The sequence below is a fragment of the Sinocyclocheilus rhinocerous genome, unplaced genomic scaffold (genome assembly GCF_001515625.1).
Source record: "Sinocyclocheilus rhinocerous isolate Xijiao unplaced genomic scaffold, SAMN03320098_v1.1 scaffold946, whole genome shotgun sequence".
Lineage (NCBI taxonomy): Eukaryota > Metazoa > Chordata > Actinopteri > Cypriniformes > Cyprinidae > Sinocyclocheilus > Sinocyclocheilus rhinocerous.
This window is the reverse complement of record NW_015633151.1, coordinates 820,875-840,395: the sequence shown is the minus strand read 5'-3', so window position 1 is coordinate 840,395 and position 19,521 is coordinate 820,875. Positions and strand designations below refer to the sequence as shown.

Here is a 19,521-nt window from a genome sequence, read left to right as displayed (position 1 = left end):
GGAATAATACAAGAATAATATCAGTTACTGTTCGAAAGACAATAAAGTTCAAGCCAGTGCAGAAAAAAAGGTCCAACATGTTGGAGGCTCAAATCACGAGCACATTGCGCCCCCATGCGCCGATCTCATATAAACAAAACCAATATTCACATTCAAAGGGTTAATGCCATTGTACAAACGCATACAATCTTCAAAACATTTGGTAAAAGTGCTGCAATTACCTGTTAAAGCAGATACGTACTGGTGGGAAAAAGTATCAAGGGATTTTTACTGTACATTATTGTATGTACAATAAAATATCACGACTATAATATTTACAATGCACTGTATGACATACAATATTTGTATATAAAAACTGAGAAAAATAAATCTATAGATATCAGATATATTTTCATTTTTAGATAAGAATAGTATCTTTCATTGTAACAAAATAACTAAATAACAATTATCCCACTTTTTTGTTTGTTTGTGTCTAGAGTCAGAATATTTAAATGCTTCTTAGCTTATCAACTGTAAGCTTTTACATTCAAAGTCATTTAATCCTAAAACAAACTGAATATTTAGTGACAGAGGAGATTCCAATTGAATTTAAGATTAACTGCACCATTTAATCATTTAACTTTGCCCTTCATTTGAGATATACAACCACTAGAATAAATCAAAGGGAGATTAAGTTATTGTGCAGACACTTGTGCATTCACTAGAGCATAGTAGGCCCCTTGTTTGGCTATGAGTTGAGCATGCGTTCCCTGCTCAGTCACCTTGCCGTTCTGAACAACCACGATGATGTCAGCATTATAAATAGTGGACAGGCGATGGGCAATGACGATACATGTGCGGCCATGCCGAGCGTCATCAAGGGCCTTCTGCACAATCTGTGTAACAGGAAAGAAAGAAGTGGCCAAAACTTTAAACTAGCGCTAAATGGATATTTAAAGCAACACTTTATGAATGAAATCTCTTGACTTGAGTCTTAGGTTTGATCTTTTTGTTTCCTTTTCGAAATGTACTGCGACATTCAAACTCAGGGAGTATGTAGAGTGTAAATCTACGATTTTAAAGGTATTCCCTAAAACCAGCAGGATGGCAGGCACACAAGTTCAAACTATCAAAAAAGTGCCACCTGCTGGTTGAAGGCAGAAATGCATACAGTCCATTCAGTACCAAAAAAGAAACAGCTTTAATATACTGTATAAAATGAACTTTACTAATGAAATACTTAGAAATAGTTTTGAAAATATGTGTAAGAGCCTGTACAAACCTTCTCGCTCTCTGTGTCGAGTGCAGACGTGGCCTCGTCCAGCAGCAGAAGTTTGGGATTGCGGACCAGAGCTCGAGCGATGGCTATCCTTTGCTTCTGTCCTCCAGACAGCTGAGCGCCTTTATCTCCAACTCGAGTGTTGTATTTCTGAAAGGATATTATATATGTATATAGATCATGAAATCAGACAGTTTTTATTGGCAGCTTAGAGCATATAATATAATATAATATAATATAATATAATATAATATAATATAATATACTGTTCAGAAGTCTGGAGGGAATTTTTATTTGAAAGAAATTAATACTTTTATTCAAATTGATCACATTTGATTGAAATTGATCAAAAGTGTAGACATTACTAATATCATAAATTGTATTTAAATAAATGCTTTTCTTTTGAACACTGGTTATTTTACTATCATCAAGGCACTATTATAATTTTAAGCAACATTTTGAATTCGTTTTTTTATTTTGTTTTAATTTTAATTTTAATTAAAGTTTTAGTCATGTGTCTGTCATTTTTATTCGATTTTTATTATATGTCTATATAGTTTTCATTCATTTTTATTTCAGTTGTACTTATTTTAGTACGTAAAGATAAACTAAATGAAAATTAGAAATTTTACGGCAATTAGCTGAAATAAAATAAATTAAAAGTTTTTTTTTAAAAATATATTTGTATCGTATTTCAGTTGTTTCAATTTTATTTCAAATAACAAAAAATGTTTTCTGGTTTTTGGTAACTATAACAACCCTGTTGAATATTATATTTAATAAAGAATCCTGAAGAAAAAATCTTCAACAAAAATACAACTGTTTTCAACATTGACAATATTAAGAAATGTTTCTTGAGCAGCAAATCAGCATATTAGAATGATTTCTGAAGGATCATGTGAGACTGAAGACTGGAGCATGCCTTCACATAAATAAATAACATTTTAAGATAGTAATAAGTGTAATGATATTTCAAAATATGTTTTTGTTTTAGATTGTTTTAAGTAGTGAACTTGCTTGTAAAGCAAAATGCACAAACACACACATTAACAGAGACATCATGCATACCTCTGGAAGGCCAAGGATGAAATGATGAATGTTGGCCTTCTTCGCAGCTTCCTCGATCTCCTCCTGGCTGACGTCGCGGCTGTTGTCTCCATACTGAATGTTCTCAGCAATGGTACAATCAAACAGGATGGGCTCCTGAGACACCAGCCCCATCTGCGTGCGCAGCCATGCCAAGTTCATACTTCTGCTGTCGTTCCCATCTACAAACTGCGCGACAAGCAAAACCCAGACAGAATGTGAGGCATAAATTGATCCCTTGAGCCAAAATAATGGCTTAGACCTCTAGGCACACCAAACCACCTGATGAACTCACCACTTGGCCTGCCGCAGGGTCGTAGAAACGCTCCAGAAGCTGAATGGTGGTGCTCTTGCCACAACCACTGCTGCCCACCAGGGCCAGGGTCTGGCCCTGACACACGGACACATTCAGGCCCTGCAGGACTTTCACATTCTGACGCGTTGGATAGCAGAAATGCACATCTCGGAATTCAATATTCCCTGAAAAGTTTGTCTGAAAAAAAAAAGATTAGATACACTGTAAAAAATGACCGTGAATTTATCGGTAAAAGACTGTAAAAATGCTACAGTAAAAGCCTGTTAAATGGTTAACGGTAAATTCCCCTACTATATACAGTGAAAAACTGTATTGGACATTACATGTATTGGACATAAATTTTACGGTAGTATACCGTGTTTGGAAGTGAAAAATACCGTATAATTTACTGTGAATAACCATAAATTGACATTTCCAGAATTCCCTGCGTTACATTTCAAATTTGATGTTTTTTTGTTGAAATAACTATGTTTCTTCTTAGTTTTTTCTTATCAGTTTTGTATATTAGGGTTGTGTGTTACACCTAATGTTGTTAAATGAATGTTTATTGCATTATTTCAGTTTCATGTGTGTTACCATGATGGTGTTTAGCGTTTGTGTGAATGACACTGTGCACCTTCTATATATGTTATTATTTAAAAGCTGCTTGTGTTGGGCTTTGGTTCATCATGTGACTTTCTCATCACCACCTGCATTTGGTGGTTATCAGTGTATTACAAAAATACAAAACAGATTTCAGTACTTCAATAGGTTGGTATATTAACATTATATCAAATGAAATTACGGTATTTAACTGTAAATTTAAGTTAAAACCGTAAAACCTAAAACGTTGCTACCGTATTTTTTACGGTAAATTTTTTTTTACGGTGTATGCATGTATTATATGTTGTGCTTTTTGGTGACCACTTCTAACCGTTTGAGTATTTCATACTTACTGGTCGGTGTCCAGACTCGTCATAGATATCGATGTTTGGCTTCTTTTCTAGCAGCAGTAAGATCCTCCCCGCTGCGGCTTTGGCTTTGGCAAAGTCAGGGGCGAATGATGAGGACTGACCAATGTTCATTGCAGCAAAGACGATCACAGAAAACACCCTGTGGAAGACGAACCAACACATCAATGTAGCAAAGAGTGTGCTTGATATTCAAATATCACATACATATAAAGTCTTTATAAAAACTGTACTTACAGGAAAACATTTTCATATTCTGTGTAGCAGCGTGCAATAAGCCAGGCTCCGAAGCGGAAGATTGCGGCATTGACCAGGTAAGGAATGGCTTGGGCAAGAGCAAAGGTGATTCCGTAGATGGGTGCTTTACACAAACTAGATCTGAAACATATCACGTATTGCCGTTTGTAAGATTTGGCTGAATCAGATTTGGCATTAGCTGAGCACTTTTGTTGAGCCACAGATAAAATTAGCCGTTTGCAGTTTCTGAGATTTTAGAAGTTTTAGTGCTTAGGACCTTCAAATATTAAATGATTCCCGTGTTATTTTAGTATTATTTATTATACAACTATTATAGTTGGTATTCATTTTTTATTTTTAGATATTCCGTTTTCATTTTAATAATTCTGTTTTTTTTTTTTTCATATACATTTCTGTTTAGCTTTAGTGCTTCATTTCAATTAATTAAGCTAACAATAACAGCACTGCTTGTGAGGGACACCTATCCTATCCTAAAAAAAAAAGAAAGGTTGTTATATATATTCATGTACAAAAATTTATTTATAATGCATGAGAAAAAAAGTGTTTAAAATATTTTCTAAATTAAGTAATAATACTGTCACTGTACTAAAGTCAAAAATTATTATTCAAAGTTTATTTATTATTATAAACAAATTATTATTCAAAGTTTTTGAACAGTAAGATTTTTTTATGTTTTTTAAAGAATTCTTTTTTGCTCACCAAGCCTGCATTTAGTTGATCCAAAATACAGCAAAAGCAGTAATATTGTGAAACATTTTTTATTTTATTTAAAATAACTGCTTTCTATACTATATATTTTAAAATGTAATTTATTCCTTTGATCAAAGCTACATTTTCAGCATCATTACTTCAGTGTTCCGTGCCACATGGTCCTTCAGAAATCATTCTAATATGCTGATTTGCTGCTCAAGAATTTTTTTTAAATTATTATTATTATCAATATTTAAAACAGTTGAGTAAATTTTTTCCCAGGATTCTTTGATGAATAGAAAGATCCAAAGATCAGCATTTATCTGAAATAAAAAGCTTATGTAATATTCAAAGGCTTGGAGTCATCTTTTATTTTTTTCAGGGGGTTACAGAAATTAATACTTTTATTTTGCAAGGAAAATTAAATTGACCAAAAGTGATGATAAAGACATTTCTAATATTACAAACGATTTCTATTTCAGATAAATGCTGTTCTTCTGAACTTTCTATTCACCAAAGAAACCTGAAAAAAAATCTACTCAGCTGTTTTCAACATAATAATAATAATAAATGTTTTTTGAGCAGCAAATCAGAATATTAGAGTGATTTCTGAAGGATCATGTAGGAGTAATGGAGTAATGATGCAAAAAATTTTGCTTTGAAATCACAGAAATAAATTACATTTTAAAATATATTCAGATACTAAGCAGTTATTTTAAATAGTAAAACATATTTCACAACATTACTGTTTTTGCTGTATTTTGGATCAAATAAATGCAGGTTTGATGAGCAGAAGAGAATTCTTTAAAAAACGTAAAAAATCTTACTGTTCAGAAACATTTGACTGGTAGTGTATTTTTAAATAGAAAAATGTAAATATTAAAAAATATATATTTAATTAATTATTATTAAATATAATATTAAATATATATACTTCTTTTAAACACACCATTACAGTAATGTTAAAGTTATAAAAGAGAAACATTTTCAATTTAATGCTTTTAACACAAATATAATTCCAAAGCTGTTAAAAATTAAACAAAATATTTTAGGTTAACTTTGACAGCCCCTAAAGTACATTTTGTGAACTCTTTTTCTTTTGTCTTCTTCTTCAAATTTTCCATGGGGCCCTTAGCACCACCTTGTGGTCCCCGGACCCCAGTTTGAAAACCCCTGTATTAAAATGTTTAGTGTTAAAAATGTGATTTTACTGGTATGGCTTGCTCAGGCTGTCAATAAACTTGTGGAAGAAGACGTCTTCGCGGGTTAATGCAACAACCGTTCTGAAGTTCTCAACAGTTTCTGTGGATATCTGTGGAGACGAGTTACCAGTCAGTTATACATAATCCTTTAATGCATATATTAAATCACATAAATTGAACAAAACAAAACCAAAACAAAGGGTCAATGACCAGTATACTGCACCTTGCCAGACATCTCCAGTGCACTCTGATCTTTGGATGCATGTCCTGACATGGCTCTCATCTGGATGAAATTAGCCCCCGTGAGGAAGGGGACACAGGCAAGGATAAGCAAGGTGAGCTGCCAGCTATGGATGAAGGCCACAATGACAGCGATGCCAAGTGCACAGATAGTGTTTGTGGCTAGACCTAATCTGGATCCTGCTGCCTAGAGATGAGAAGAAGAGAGAAGAAAAAAGTCACTACCCAACTAAGCTACATTATCAATAAATATAATATTTAAATACACTCCCGTTCAAAAGTTTGGTGTGAGTAAGATTTTTTAATCTGCAAAGACGCTTTAAATTGATCAAAAGTGACAGTAAAGACATTTAGAATATTACAAAAGATTTCTATTTTAAATAAATAATGTCAAAGAATCCTGAAAAATGTATCATGGTTTTCACAAAAATATTAAGCAGCACAAAGCCATTGCATGAAATAAAATAAAAAGATGGAAGTTGGAATATAAAGATAGAGTTATATATATAACTATATATATTATATATATATAAAAAAAAATCAGAATAAAAATGACAAAAATACATATAAATAGTATTTCAAATATACTTAAATAACACTTATTCAAATATTAACATTGATAACAATAAATATTTCTTAAGCAGCTAATTAGCATATTAGAATGATTTCTGAAGGAACATGTCAAATTAAGACGGGAGTGATGGTGCTGAAAAATCAGCTTTGCCATTACAGGACTAAATTACATTTTAAAATGTATTCAAACTGAAGATAATTATTTTACAATATTACAGTTGTACTGTATTTTTGATCAAATAAATTGGTGAGCATAAGAGACTTAAAAAAAAAAATTATCAACCCCTAACGTTTGAATGGTCGTGTACCTGTGAATTCAAAACTATAATAAAAGCTGTAGTCATATGGATTAGCTCTCACATAAATACGACTGAGAAACAGATTCAGCCAGGCCTATAACGGTTTAAAGAGATGGATGTAATGAACCAGAGCCAAAAACACAGGCTGTTTCCACAGTGAAAACTTAATTACTGGTTCTGATGGCAAATCACTGTGTTCCACTCACCCCTTTAACCAGAGACGCATCTGTGGCTAATTTAGTGGTCAGGACTCCCACTGCATTGTTGTTGTCATCAAACCAAGCAATCTCCTGTTGAGAGAAACAGGCTTGAGGATGAAGCACGCATTTCAATAGCTATTTCTTTGTTCCAGATTAGTTCTCAACTGCATATAGTAATGGAACAAGAGATGCGGGAAATGTGCCATACCTGTCTGATCATGGCATTGAAAGTCTGACGTCTCAACCTCATGGTTAGCAGCTCCCCAGATTTACCAAACATGAAGCCCTACAGGACAGAGCAACAGATGTGGAAATTACGTACAGCAACTATACAGTACGTACACCATATATTCAACAAATATATTAAGTAGAACAACTGTTTTCAACACTGATAATAAAAATGTTTTCTTTAGCACCAAATCAGCTTTTTAGAATGATTTCTGAAGACTGGAGTATTGATGCTGAAAATTCAGTTATGTCATCACAGGAATAAATTGCATATTGAAGTATTTCATCGTAATTCAAACATAAAAAAATTTATTTTAAATTTAAATGTATTTATAAATGTTTGTAATTATTTTATTTTATATTACAAGAATACTGTACTGTTTTACTGTATTTTTACTCAAATAAATGCAGCATTGATGGACATAAGAGGACATAACTTAAAAAAAATTATCTTACCAAACTCAAAATGTTGAACGGTGTATGTATAAATATAGTTTATTTATAAACTAGATACTAGTTTTATTATATATATATATATATATATAATACAGTGAGTAAAATAAGTATTGAACACATCACCATTTTTCTCAGTAAATATATTTCTAAAGGTGCTGTTGACATGAAATTTTCACCAGATGTCGGTAACAACCCAAGTAATCCATACATACAAAGAAAACTAAACAAATAAGTTCAGAAATCAAGTTCTGTGTAATAAAGTGGAATGTCACAGGGAAAAAGCATTGAACTCCTGAAGAAAGGGAAGTGCAAAAAGGCATGGAAAGCCAAGACACCACCAGAAATCTATCAGTAATTAGAAAGCAATCCTGCCCCTAGTCCGTGGAAATTAATATTAGCTGGTTCAGTCCCAACAGATGGCCTATAAAAAGGTGTCTCATGTCTCAAAGGTGTTCATCTCTCTAACCCAAAATAGTAGCAAACGCTAGTAATAATGCAACATAAGCTTCGTTTGCATTACCCTTCAAATTGCGCAAATTGAAATTGCGAACTGAACGTATACGTCTCCTTCGACTAAAAATAATGGCTATATAGTGCGATGGCTGCGATATATGCAAACCTACCTACTTCTGTCGCCATGACTTATTGCGAGAGGTAAAAATTTAATTTTAGTGGCATAAAATCGGGGAATGGAAACACTGCCATTTCGCAATAGTTTTTTTTAATGAACATTTATAAAATATCACAAAGATTTGCGCAAATCTGTAATGGAAATGCACATAGACTCACCTGGAAGAAATATGTGACAAAGGCCACTGCTCCCGTTAGTAGAAAGAAAAGTGAGAACATCATGGTCTTCTGTCGCTTTACATCAGGGTCAACCTCTGCAAACACCTAGAAACAGATGAGATTCTATTGAACCGAACATTCTGATGAAATCATTCTAAATGCTATGTGCTTAGCGGACTAGTGTAAAATCCAATCCACATTTTTAAATGAATTATTTTGAAACTATCATGAGGAGATGAGCTACACAATAGAGATTTTTGTTCAGAGATGTGCAAACACAGACAAAGGACACTCACTCCAATGATTTTGGCAAACAGAATGGCCACACAGGGATAAACAGCTCCACCCACAAGGCTGGCCAGCGTGCCCACCAGCAGGTACGGCCATTCTGGCTTGTTCAGAGCCAGAATTTTAGTGAAAGGTATTTCTGGAGCTTTTTCTTTTTCCTACAAGAGAATTTTGAAAAGAACAAGATCCAATTACTCCATTTAAGAATCACCAGTGTGATTCACTCTGTAGCATCAAAGAAGCGGAGTGCATGTACCTTTTTGTCTTGTTTGGATTTCTTGCTCTTCTTCTTTGAGGACTTCTTTCTGGAGGAACGTCTCTCACTGCCACGTCTTAAGCTTCTTCTAAAGGTTCCGCTCTCCATTTGCATTTCCATTCCTCCCTCAGGAGTTTCTGTTTCAGAAGATTCCTCACCGGTTTCTCCCTCAGAATCATCCTGAGTATCATCTTCATTGGCATCAAGATCATCATCATTTGGTCTCCCAGAGGTCTGTTAATGTAAATGAGTAGAAAAATAAACAAATAAATAAATAAAAACATTATGCCAAATAACTTCAAATATGGTGGCCTTCATGCGAGAGACCCCCTTCCTAAAGGATACAGGTGTTTTTATATATTTATTTTTTATTAATTTAAGTGTATAAAGTCTCCTTTATACTGAGTGGCAGAAATATTAAGCATGGTAATATTCCATTATAATTGCCTTTTATATTGTAATTTCACAGTACTGCAACCAACACACACATACACACACACACACACACACACACACGCTACTGTTCAAAATTTTGGGGTCAGTAAGATAAAAGATTGATTTCTTTTTCAGTAAAAGATTTCTTTCAAAAAGATTAAATCTTACTGAACCCAACTTTTGAATATATATACAGGTGCATCTCAATAAATTAGAATGTCGTAGAAAAGTTCATTTATTTCAGTAATTCAACTCAAATTGTGAAACTCGTGTATTAAATAAATGCAATGCACATAGACTGAAGTAGTTTAAGTCTTTGGTTCTTTTAATTGTGCTGATTTTGGCCCACATTTAACAAAAACCCACCAATTAACTATCTCAACAAATTAGAATACTTATTAAGACCAATAAAAAAAACATTTTTAGCCTTCTGGAAAGTATGTTCATTTACTGTACATGTACTCAATACTTGGTAGGGGCTCCTTTTGCTTTAATTACTGCCTCAATTCGGCGTGACATGGAGGTGATCAGTTTGTGGCACTACTGAGGTGGTATGGAAAAAAAAAAAAAAAAAAAAAAAAAAAAATATATATATATATATATATATATGCCAATATTTTTTCTACTAACTGTAAGAATAAAGAAATAAGATGTATAAACATTTAGTAATAATAAAACGTTTATTTTCTCTTACTGGAATTACTGTTACAAATAGTGGCTGTCAATGGAATAAAATAAATTTGATTAATTACATGATTCATAGTTTAGAAAGCAAAACAAATGTGTAAGAATATCAAATTTGTTAAATGTGTTAGGTTTGAAAACCCTGATTTAAGGAAACAACAGCATAGAAGTTCATAAAGTCAGTTCTATCTCGCTATTATTACACAGTTGCCATGAAGAGAGACAAACATGTACCTGTTGCATTACGAGAGAATAATACACTCCTTTCTTGGCCATGAGTTCTCTGTGAGTTCCCTGTTCCACCACTTTGCCTTCACTGAAGCCAGCAATTATATCTGCCGAACGAATAGTTGACAGGCGGTGTGCAATCACAATGGTAGTACGTCCTGCTCTGGCCTAAGAAGCAATACACACAATTATTAATCTGCAGTGTTACACATTTGTTGGCTAATACTCTGTTAGCACAACAAAAACTGTAATAAAAGATATCCATAATATGCAAATATAACCTGTTCTATTCCAGTACTCTTGGAAATGCACTGTGTTTTACATTACCTTGTCCAAAGCTGCCTGAACGATGGACTCGCTCTGTGTATCCAGGGCTGATGTGGCCTCATCCAGCAGGAGGATTTTGGGGTTTTTGACGAGAGCTCGAGCAATAGCGATCCTCTGTTTTTGGCCTCCGCTCAGCTGAGCCCCTCTCTCTCCAACCATAGTGTTCAGCTTCTGTCTCAGAACAAAAAAATATTTTTTAAAACATCTAACTCCCTTTCAGACTTAACACAACTAGACTAAAATAAACCGGTGAAGAAATTATTTTCATTCGGACATTTCTAGTAAACTTCACAAACAATTACAAGCAAACAGCAGGTAGACAGCACATAATATAAATGCTGCTTATATATATATATATATATATATATACACACTGTAGTGCAGCTCACATACATAATATCTGCTCAAAATGCAAAAATCTAAACATTTCCAAGTAGGGGTTGACCAATATTAAAATTCTGGCTAATTAACTATTAACTACTAATAAACTATTTCAATAAGCAGATAATTTATTTTATGTTATGGCCGATAACTGTTAAAGGGCCATTATTAAAAAGTCTACTTTGTCTAAATTAAAAACATAGATGAGCTTCTTTTTGCCTTCAATTTTTAGGGGCTGAACTGAGTCAAAACCTTTAATAAAAAAAAGTACAGTACAGTGCTCACATCTGGTAGTTTGGAAATGAAATCGTAGGCATTGGCCTCTTTAATGGCTCGTTCAATGTCTTCATCAGTGGCGTCTTCACGGCCGTAGCGTATGTTCTCAGCGATGGTGGTTCCAAAAAGAACAGGCTCCTGACTCACGATACCCATGTTCTCCCTCAGCCAGCACACATTCAGAGAGCGGATATCATGACCATCCAGAGTCACCTGCAATTGTACATATTTCATAAAATAAAAGCTCTTCTTTCCTGAGACCAGAGTTGGGAAGGTTACTTTGGAAATGTAATAGGTTACAGATTACAAGTTACCCTACTTAAAATGTAATAAGTAGTGTAACTTTTCAATTACTTTATTAAAGTAATGTAACTGATTACATTTGATTACTTTTTGATTACTTTTCAAAATTTCTAACGGTTTCAACTGTTAATCATTTTCAAACTTACAATATGTGATCAACACTGAAAACTGTCAGACTTTCAAAATCCTTCATCACTTGAATTAAGACTATAATATTTTAATTCCTATGACAGGAAACACTGTCTGGAATCTAACAATGCCTTGGAGAAAACAGTTCATCTTAAAAAATGAAGCATAGCTACATAAACCCATAAAGGAAATAAAAGAGTTATCGAATAAGCTTGTTCTAAACTCCTGAAACATTGTTGTTTCATATTTTAGAGCAGTCACTGCAATTTATGAAAGAACTCAATTAAATCTGTATGTAGGAGTGTATGAGAAAAAATCAGATGTAACCCCATTTGCAATCCTTAACATTTTCATAAGTAACTGTAATTTAATTACACATTTTTTCTTAGTAACTGTAACTGATTACAATTACTTTTATTTTGTAATTAAATTACGTAATTCCGTTACATGTAACTAGTTACTCCCCAACACTGCCTGAGACTGACTGAATTCCATCATTTTTTGTGTGACGTGAAGTATTGAAGGAATGCAGCTTTAACTGAGAGGTGAAATGATTCACGGTTGCTCATTAGTCAGTGTTACCTCTCCTGAATCAGGGTCATAGAAGCGCTGCAGAAGCTGAATTGTTGTGCTTTTCCCACAGCCACTGGCTCCAACCAATGCAATGGTCTTTCCATGAGGGATTTTCAGACTCATTCCCTGCAGAATCTGCACAGGGACACATTGAATCAGTCCTCAGTAGGTTACAATTTCTATAGATGCACAATATATCAGTACCATATTGGTTATGAGGCAACGTTACATACTTAAATGACTCACCCTGAAAGGGATAGTTCACCCAATAATGAAAATTCTGTCATTAATTACTCACCCTCGTGTTGTTCCAATCCCGTAAGAACTTTGTTCATCTTCAGAACACAATTTAAGATATTTTTGATGAAATATGAGGGCTCTCTGACCCTCCCATAGACAGCAAGGTAACTACCAACTACTGCGTCACTTTGGACGCGCGTTCACGACAGTATCATGACGCGAGCGTGTGGCGGCGCTGATCCAGTTCCGGCGTAATGACGTCATCACGCCGGATCTGTGTCAGCGCTGGTGCCGCCACACGCTCGCGTCATGGTACTGTCGTGAACGCGCGTCCAAAGTGACGCAGTAGAGACGAAAATGTGGAATAAAGTCGTTATTTTTGTTTTCTTTGCGCAAAAAAGTATTCTCGTAGCTTCGTAACTTTACTGTTGAACCACTGATGTCACACAGACTACTTTGTCGATCATCTTGGTACTTTTCTGGACCTTGAATGTGGTAGTTACCTTGCTGTCTATGGGAGGGTCAGAGAGCCCTCAGATTTCATCAAAAATATCTTAAATTGTGTTCCGAAGTTGAACGGAGGTCTTAGGGGTTTCAAACAACACGAGGGTGAATAATTAATTACAGAATTTTCATTTTTGGGTGAACTAACCCTTTAATTACTCACCTCATGTTGTTCCAAACCCGTAAGACCTTCGTTAATCTTTGGACACAAATTAGGATATTTTTTTATGAAATTCGAGAGCTTTCTGACCCTGCATAGACAGCAACGCAACTGACACGTTCAAGACCCAGAAAGGTAGTAAGGACATCGTTAAAATAATCCATGTGACATCAGTGGTTCAACCTTAATATTATGAAGCTACTTTTTGTGCGCAAAGAAAACAAAAATAACGACTTTATTTAACTATTTTAACAATGTCCTTACTAACTTTCTGGGTCTTGAACATGGTAGTTGCATTGCTGTCTATGCAGGGTCAGAAAGCTCTCGGATTTCATCAAAAAAAAAATCTTGTGTTCTGAAGATGAACAAAGGTCTTACGGGTTTGGAACGACATGAGGGCGAGTAATTAATGACAGAATTTTTATTTTTGGGTGAACTATCCCTTTAAATTTATCAGTATTAGTCAATAATGTATATCTCTATACACATTATTGATGATACTGAGTCTTTTTGTGCATGCCTTTTCCTTTATTTTTACATGTAAATTACCTTTGCCACGCTCTAATGCTCACTTTGAGTTAAATTAATCTTTAAAAGCAATATTTTTTTTATGTAGACAAACACAGTATTTACTGGTTATCATTTTTAAAACTATTAATTATATTTATTTAAAAAATAATTAAAACCAATATAATTTTATTAAGTAATAACTTCAATAAATACAATGGATAGTATCAATAATAAAGTTCCTGACAGGTGGGAAAATGTGCAACTCTACCTTCACATCTTTTCTGGAGGGATAGCTGAAGTGGATGTTCTTGAATTCAATATCTCCTTTCACATGATCTGGTTTGTGACCTTCATTTGAACTGCTGTCAATGGGACGAGGCTGCATCAGGTAACAGGAACAGAAATAAGTCATCCAGAATAACAATACGGGTATAAATATAATAAATATGAACTTCATTATAAAGAATGAAGACAGACTGAAAGTTTGTACCATGTCAATTGTTTTGTAGACCTCATAAGCAGCACCCCGGGCCTTAGCGATGCTCTCCAGGTTTGGAGCTCCCTGACCCAAAGAGAATGAGCCAATCATCACAGAGAAGAAAACCTGCGGTCAAAAGTAACAACGCTGGTGGTCAAGAAACAGCTCCTGCTGTGACTTTATTTAGAAACAGATAAAGCTTTTTTTAAAAGTTTAACAAACTTACAGTGAGGACCTTTCCAATTGAGTAATTCTCTGGCTCGTCCACAGAGAGTTTTGTCCCATACCAAAACGCCAGCGCGTAAGTGCCAAATATAATGAACTGTGTCAAACCCATGGACACATTAGTGGTAATGGCTTTCTTTACCCCAAAATTCTTTGCTTCTATCAAGTTCTTCTCATACCTAGAATACAGAAAATAGTTTGTCACAGAAAACCATTCATCTTTAACGGACACATTCAGAACAGCTTGATCGCATTCTTGACATTTAGAAGAAGGCCCAATCTTATCTCCTCTGTTTAAGTGACAAAACAGTTGTGAACTTATGGTGATGAGTGAAAAGAACAGAATGTTCTCACTTTTCCACTGCTTTTTTCTGTCCATTAAATGCCACAACAGTCCTGATAGCGACTAGAATCTCTTCAGCTACTGCTCCTGCTTTAGCATATGCTGAAAGCTCCTTACTGGTCAGAGTAGCAAGAATCTATAGGCGACAAAAAGGGAAGATATTTACAAATACAAGTGTGAAATTACTGTGGATAAAAAAATTATACTCTGAACCCCATATGGATTTACACAGTTTGAGAAAGTCAAAAAGTGTTACTTTGTGCCCCGCTCTCCCTATTTGACAAGGACTTATGTTTCAACCACATGAATTTACGTTTAGATGGATGTTTCTTTATCGTACTATTAGATATACCTGTCAGATTAGCGGTATGCCCACTCAACACAAAGCTGTCAGTCATTTCTCCGAAAACCACGCACATGAGAGGCAAGGCAACGCCATGTGCACCTGCACACAGCAGGCCAATCAGCATAAGCAGCACCTCCGAGCAGGTGGCATAACGAAACTGCGTCACAACAAACATGTGAGTCAATCACATGACTGCTGTCCTCAGGGCTTATCACTGCATGTTATATCACTGCTTATCAACGCTGCGAAAGAATTGTGTGATGTTTGAAGAGATGCGCACTTACCAGCTGAAAAAACCCAACTGTTTTCACTGGCTCTTTCTTCTTTTTTGACTTTTTTTCCTTTTTGCTATTGAAACAAGAAATAGTCCATTTAAGGTTTCAGATTTATTTATTTATAATTAAGGGACACTATTTTAAATCTTTAATTTAAAATAAAATATTTTTTAAATAAAATAATTTTCAGGGTTTCAGTTTGTTTGTTTTTTTACCTTTATGAAGGCATATTAAGGGGCATATAAAAGATCAATTTATGTCATTATGATTATCCATTTATGTAAAATACTTGAATTGAACTTGAAAAACTGTATGAATTAATTGATACATTTACATTTAGTCATTTAGCAGACGCTTTTATTCAAAGTGACTTACAAATGAGGACAATAAAAGCAATCAAAATCAACAAAAGAGCAATGATATGCAAGTGTTATAACAAGTCTCACTTAATGCAGTACTCCTGGCAAGGTTTTTTTTTTAAATTATATAATAAATCAAAAGAAAATAGAATAGAAAAATAGAGCAAGCTAGTGTTAGAGGCCTTTTTTGCTTTTGTTAAAATACATTTTTTATTAAAAAAAATTTAGTTTTTTTTTTTTTTTTAAAGAAAAGCAGTTAGTAAATAAATAGAGTGCAAGTCTGAAAGGGGCAAGTTTTTTTTTAAAGAATAGAATTTGAATAGAGAGTGCTAGAGTTAGAGGGTCAAATAAAGATTGATACAGTCACTATGGTGTCTAAATCCATAGCAAAAATAGAACAGAATATTATAAATATATATGGCATAAAATATATTTTATATATGGCATACAAATAGTTTTAATTAAGTAATTGTCATTGATGTTATAACCAAAATAAATTATTACAATATTATTTTACTATTTAATGTATTTAATTCAATTCAACTGTTTTTGAATATTGCTTTTCACAATATAGTTCCAAAGTGGTTATCCAGAGAATACTGAAAAACAAAAAAAACAAAAAACGAGCATGCTGGTGGCAATGCCTAAAAAGAAATAATAATATTTTAAATTGTTTACATTTGTAAATACTAAGCAACAGTAACAAATATTTGTGTCACAAAATTTAAATTCTGTTACAAATTCATTAAAAATAAATGTATTGTTATTTTAGTTAATTTTCCATTAAAACTATGGCTCTCAAAAAACATTAAATGAAAAAGAAATAATAAAAAAATAATAAATATTATTTTATATTATAATAAAATGTATTAATATAAAATAACCAATGTCAAATAATAACAATAAATGTCGAATTAAGATTTTAACAAAAGTTTGTTTGTTTGTTTTTCCCCCTAAAATTGTACATCGACTGTCTAACAGTCCCTTGCAGATCCCTGGGGGTCCCCGGTTTGAAACCCCTGTATTAGATTATCAGTTAAAAACACTAGAGGTGTACTGATGAACATTTTAAAAATCTAGAGAATTCTGAAAACTTTCTGGGGAATTTTTGCCCCCAGCTCTGGTTCATTTCTGACTGAATGTAAATAGACACATTTATTTATATTACCAATGAATCTACTTACAAACGACAAGACTCACCTAAAACAATCTCATACAAATCAGCCACATCCAAAACTACAAAAACTCTGCTTTTTGGTCACATTTACCCGTTGCCCTTTGATTTCCCAGAGGACTCCTTCGGTGGCTCCTCTGGTTTGTCTTCCTGAGGTTTCTCATCCTGGGTGTAAGCTAGGTTAACAAAGCCCTCGGGGATCACCTCTGCACAAAAGAGGTTTATGCTTACTTAATGAACAGGTGGCGTAAGTCTAAGGTGTCTGTCAAATATAAATAATTAACTCTAAATGACGCAGCATTTTACAAATTACACAAATCATATAGATATACATATATTTAGAATTGCCATTTCATGAAATGACTTCTACTCAAACTATACCAATCTAATTTTTATTTTAGACTTGCCATTGTGTACTATGAATATTGTTGGCTGCTAGTCATTTTGGGAAGAAAAATGAATGAATGAATGAATGAATGAATGTAAAATGTAAATGAATATATAGAACACACCTTGCAAGTAAGGAGGAGGGTCTGTCGATGGAACGCTCGGCTCTTCTTTCATTGTGATAGCACAGTGTTTGTGTTGCTAGATAAAACATTCAATTAACTAAAAAACACACAAATAAAACAGTCGCTGTAAGCAATGCTGGTTCAAAAGGATGTACGCATTTAAAAAGGTTTTGCATTCTGATGATACCTTTTTTTTTTTTTTATCTGCATTTTTAAGAAAACAATCAATGTAATGGTGATTTAAAAGGAAACCAAGACACTCATCTGAAGAACTTACAGAGTAAATGTAACATGTTGAACATTTTAAATCTCTAGAGAACCTTAAAGGTAGGCCTAACTCAAGAAGCCCATATAGCTTTAACTAAACAAATAAATAAATAATATTTATGGTAATGTAAACAATGGCTTTCGAAATTTTTTATTTGAATAAATGCTCAGAGGAGATGAAAAAATGGTATTGCTGCAATGGACAGATTTATAACTGGAAAACATATTGCTGCATTCATATTTTCTTATAAATACAGGACCTTTAACTACTCATAAAGAGATGTTTTACATATATGCTTTTACTGTCATTATCTAGCATGTTGGGTGTTATTATTACATAAGTTCATCTCTGAGTTTAAATTCATTCAACCCGCATACATGTTACCTAACCGGTTACAACATAAACGGAAGTGTATTAGCCTACAAGTGAAATATGATATGGCCTAATCGGAAACGCATACAATAAAATAATTTTAGCTTTAAAAAAGTAGTTATTTTAATTTTAAAAACTCTGTCCCCCATATTCACATTTGTAAGTAAAAAATATATAATTGTAATGGTCTGTGATAGCTGTTTACCAGAAAGTCCAGACTAAATGAAACCGTTTTCTATAGCATTTGCAATTTAATATGCAAATAAATTTTTTTTATTCCGGCTTACCCCATGTGGTGATCACAAAAGCTCCAATCGGACAGACAATATCTAGATACAGCAGGCTGAGACTCTCCTTTTGTTACATGATGTTTTATAGCGCGTTGTGATACCTGGACACGCCCCTTCCTGAGTCAATACTGCACAAAAGATGTAGGCGTGCAAAGGAGAAAAACTGTGACTTTTGCCCTTATAGCGGTAAACTCTGGGTTAAATGAGGTTATATGAAAAAATGAAAGATGAACTGATAAGAAGGCGCGAATTTTGTTCCTCCTAAGAGTTTAACATAGGTGTGCATTAAAATCTTAATAGGGTATTTAGGAGTTACCTTCAAGGCTTTCTGTTATGGAGCGCTTTCGCCTCCATCAGTGTTCTGATTAAAGGGGACGCTCTATTTTTTCGACGTAAAAATACTTCCTATCAAACTTTAATATGTGGAAATAACTAGGTCAAATAAGGAAGATATGGGATAATTAAACGCTATGACTCAGCGTTTTCAAGTAACTAATTGCTCTGCTTTTTTGAGCATCCTGACAGCCTCCAATGGCGTGAGTTTGGGGGCGGGGTTATCTGTTTGCTCGACCAATGGAGGAGGAGGGATGTGTTCGAGAAACCTGTTTGAATACTGTCAAATTCTTGCAATTCTGTTTGATGAGGCTAGTGACAAATGACTTTGTGTGTTGGTGAAATGTTCATCAATGTCGTATTTACAAAACTTTGACTTTAATGAAACAAGACTAGATTTTAAGTTGTCTTAGTCAAATAATTTGGCATTACATCAACAACATTCTAAACCAGATTCTGAACATTCAATTGAGAATTTCCCTTGCTAAAAGTCTGGTGACAGTATCAGCAGTACAGTAGTACTTTGATTTATACCATGGTGCATTTACAAAAACATGGTAGTATTTTTATTTATTATAGCATTTTTATTTAAGATTTTAAAACAAACCCAAACTTTCGATATGCAGCAATTGCTTTTATTTAATAAATAACATATATCATCTTTACATATACCATAATCAGTGTTGGGGAGTAACTAGTTACATGTA

The 19,521-nt window shown here is 33.9% G+C and overlaps 1 protein-coding gene across 1 annotated transcript; it reads right to left on the bottom strand.

Moving 5' to 3' along the window:
• Window positions 1–416: 416 nt before the first annotated feature.
• On the bottom strand, window positions 417–18,531 carry LOC107743201 (multidrug resistance protein 1-like). Its single transcript, XM_016556345.1, has 27 exons — window positions 18,479–18,531; window positions 17,552–17,627; window positions 17,134–17,245; window positions 15,516–15,579; window positions 15,238–15,388; window positions 15,142–15,158; window positions 14,897–15,021; window positions 14,544–14,721; window positions 14,330–14,443; window positions 14,108–14,218; window positions 12,435–12,560; window positions 11,430–11,633; window positions 10,764–10,934; window positions 10,443–10,604; window positions 9,090–9,323; window positions 8,842–8,991; window positions 8,546–8,650; window positions 7,281–7,358; window positions 7,079–7,162; window positions 5,984–6,187; window positions 5,770–5,870; window positions 3,848–3,988; window positions 3,596–3,752; window positions 2,640–2,837; window positions 2,327–2,533; window positions 1,262–1,408; window positions 417–875 (listed from the first exon to the last, which is right to left on the bottom strand). The coding sequence occupies exons 2-27, from the start codon at window positions 17,601–17,603 to the stop codon at window positions 675–677; spliced, it is 3,594 nt and encodes a 1,197-aa protein (XP_016411831.1). The 5' UTR covers window positions 17,604–17,627; window positions 18,479–18,531; the 3' UTR covers window positions 417–674.
• Between the last annotated feature and the right edge of the window lie 990 nt (window positions 18,532–19,521).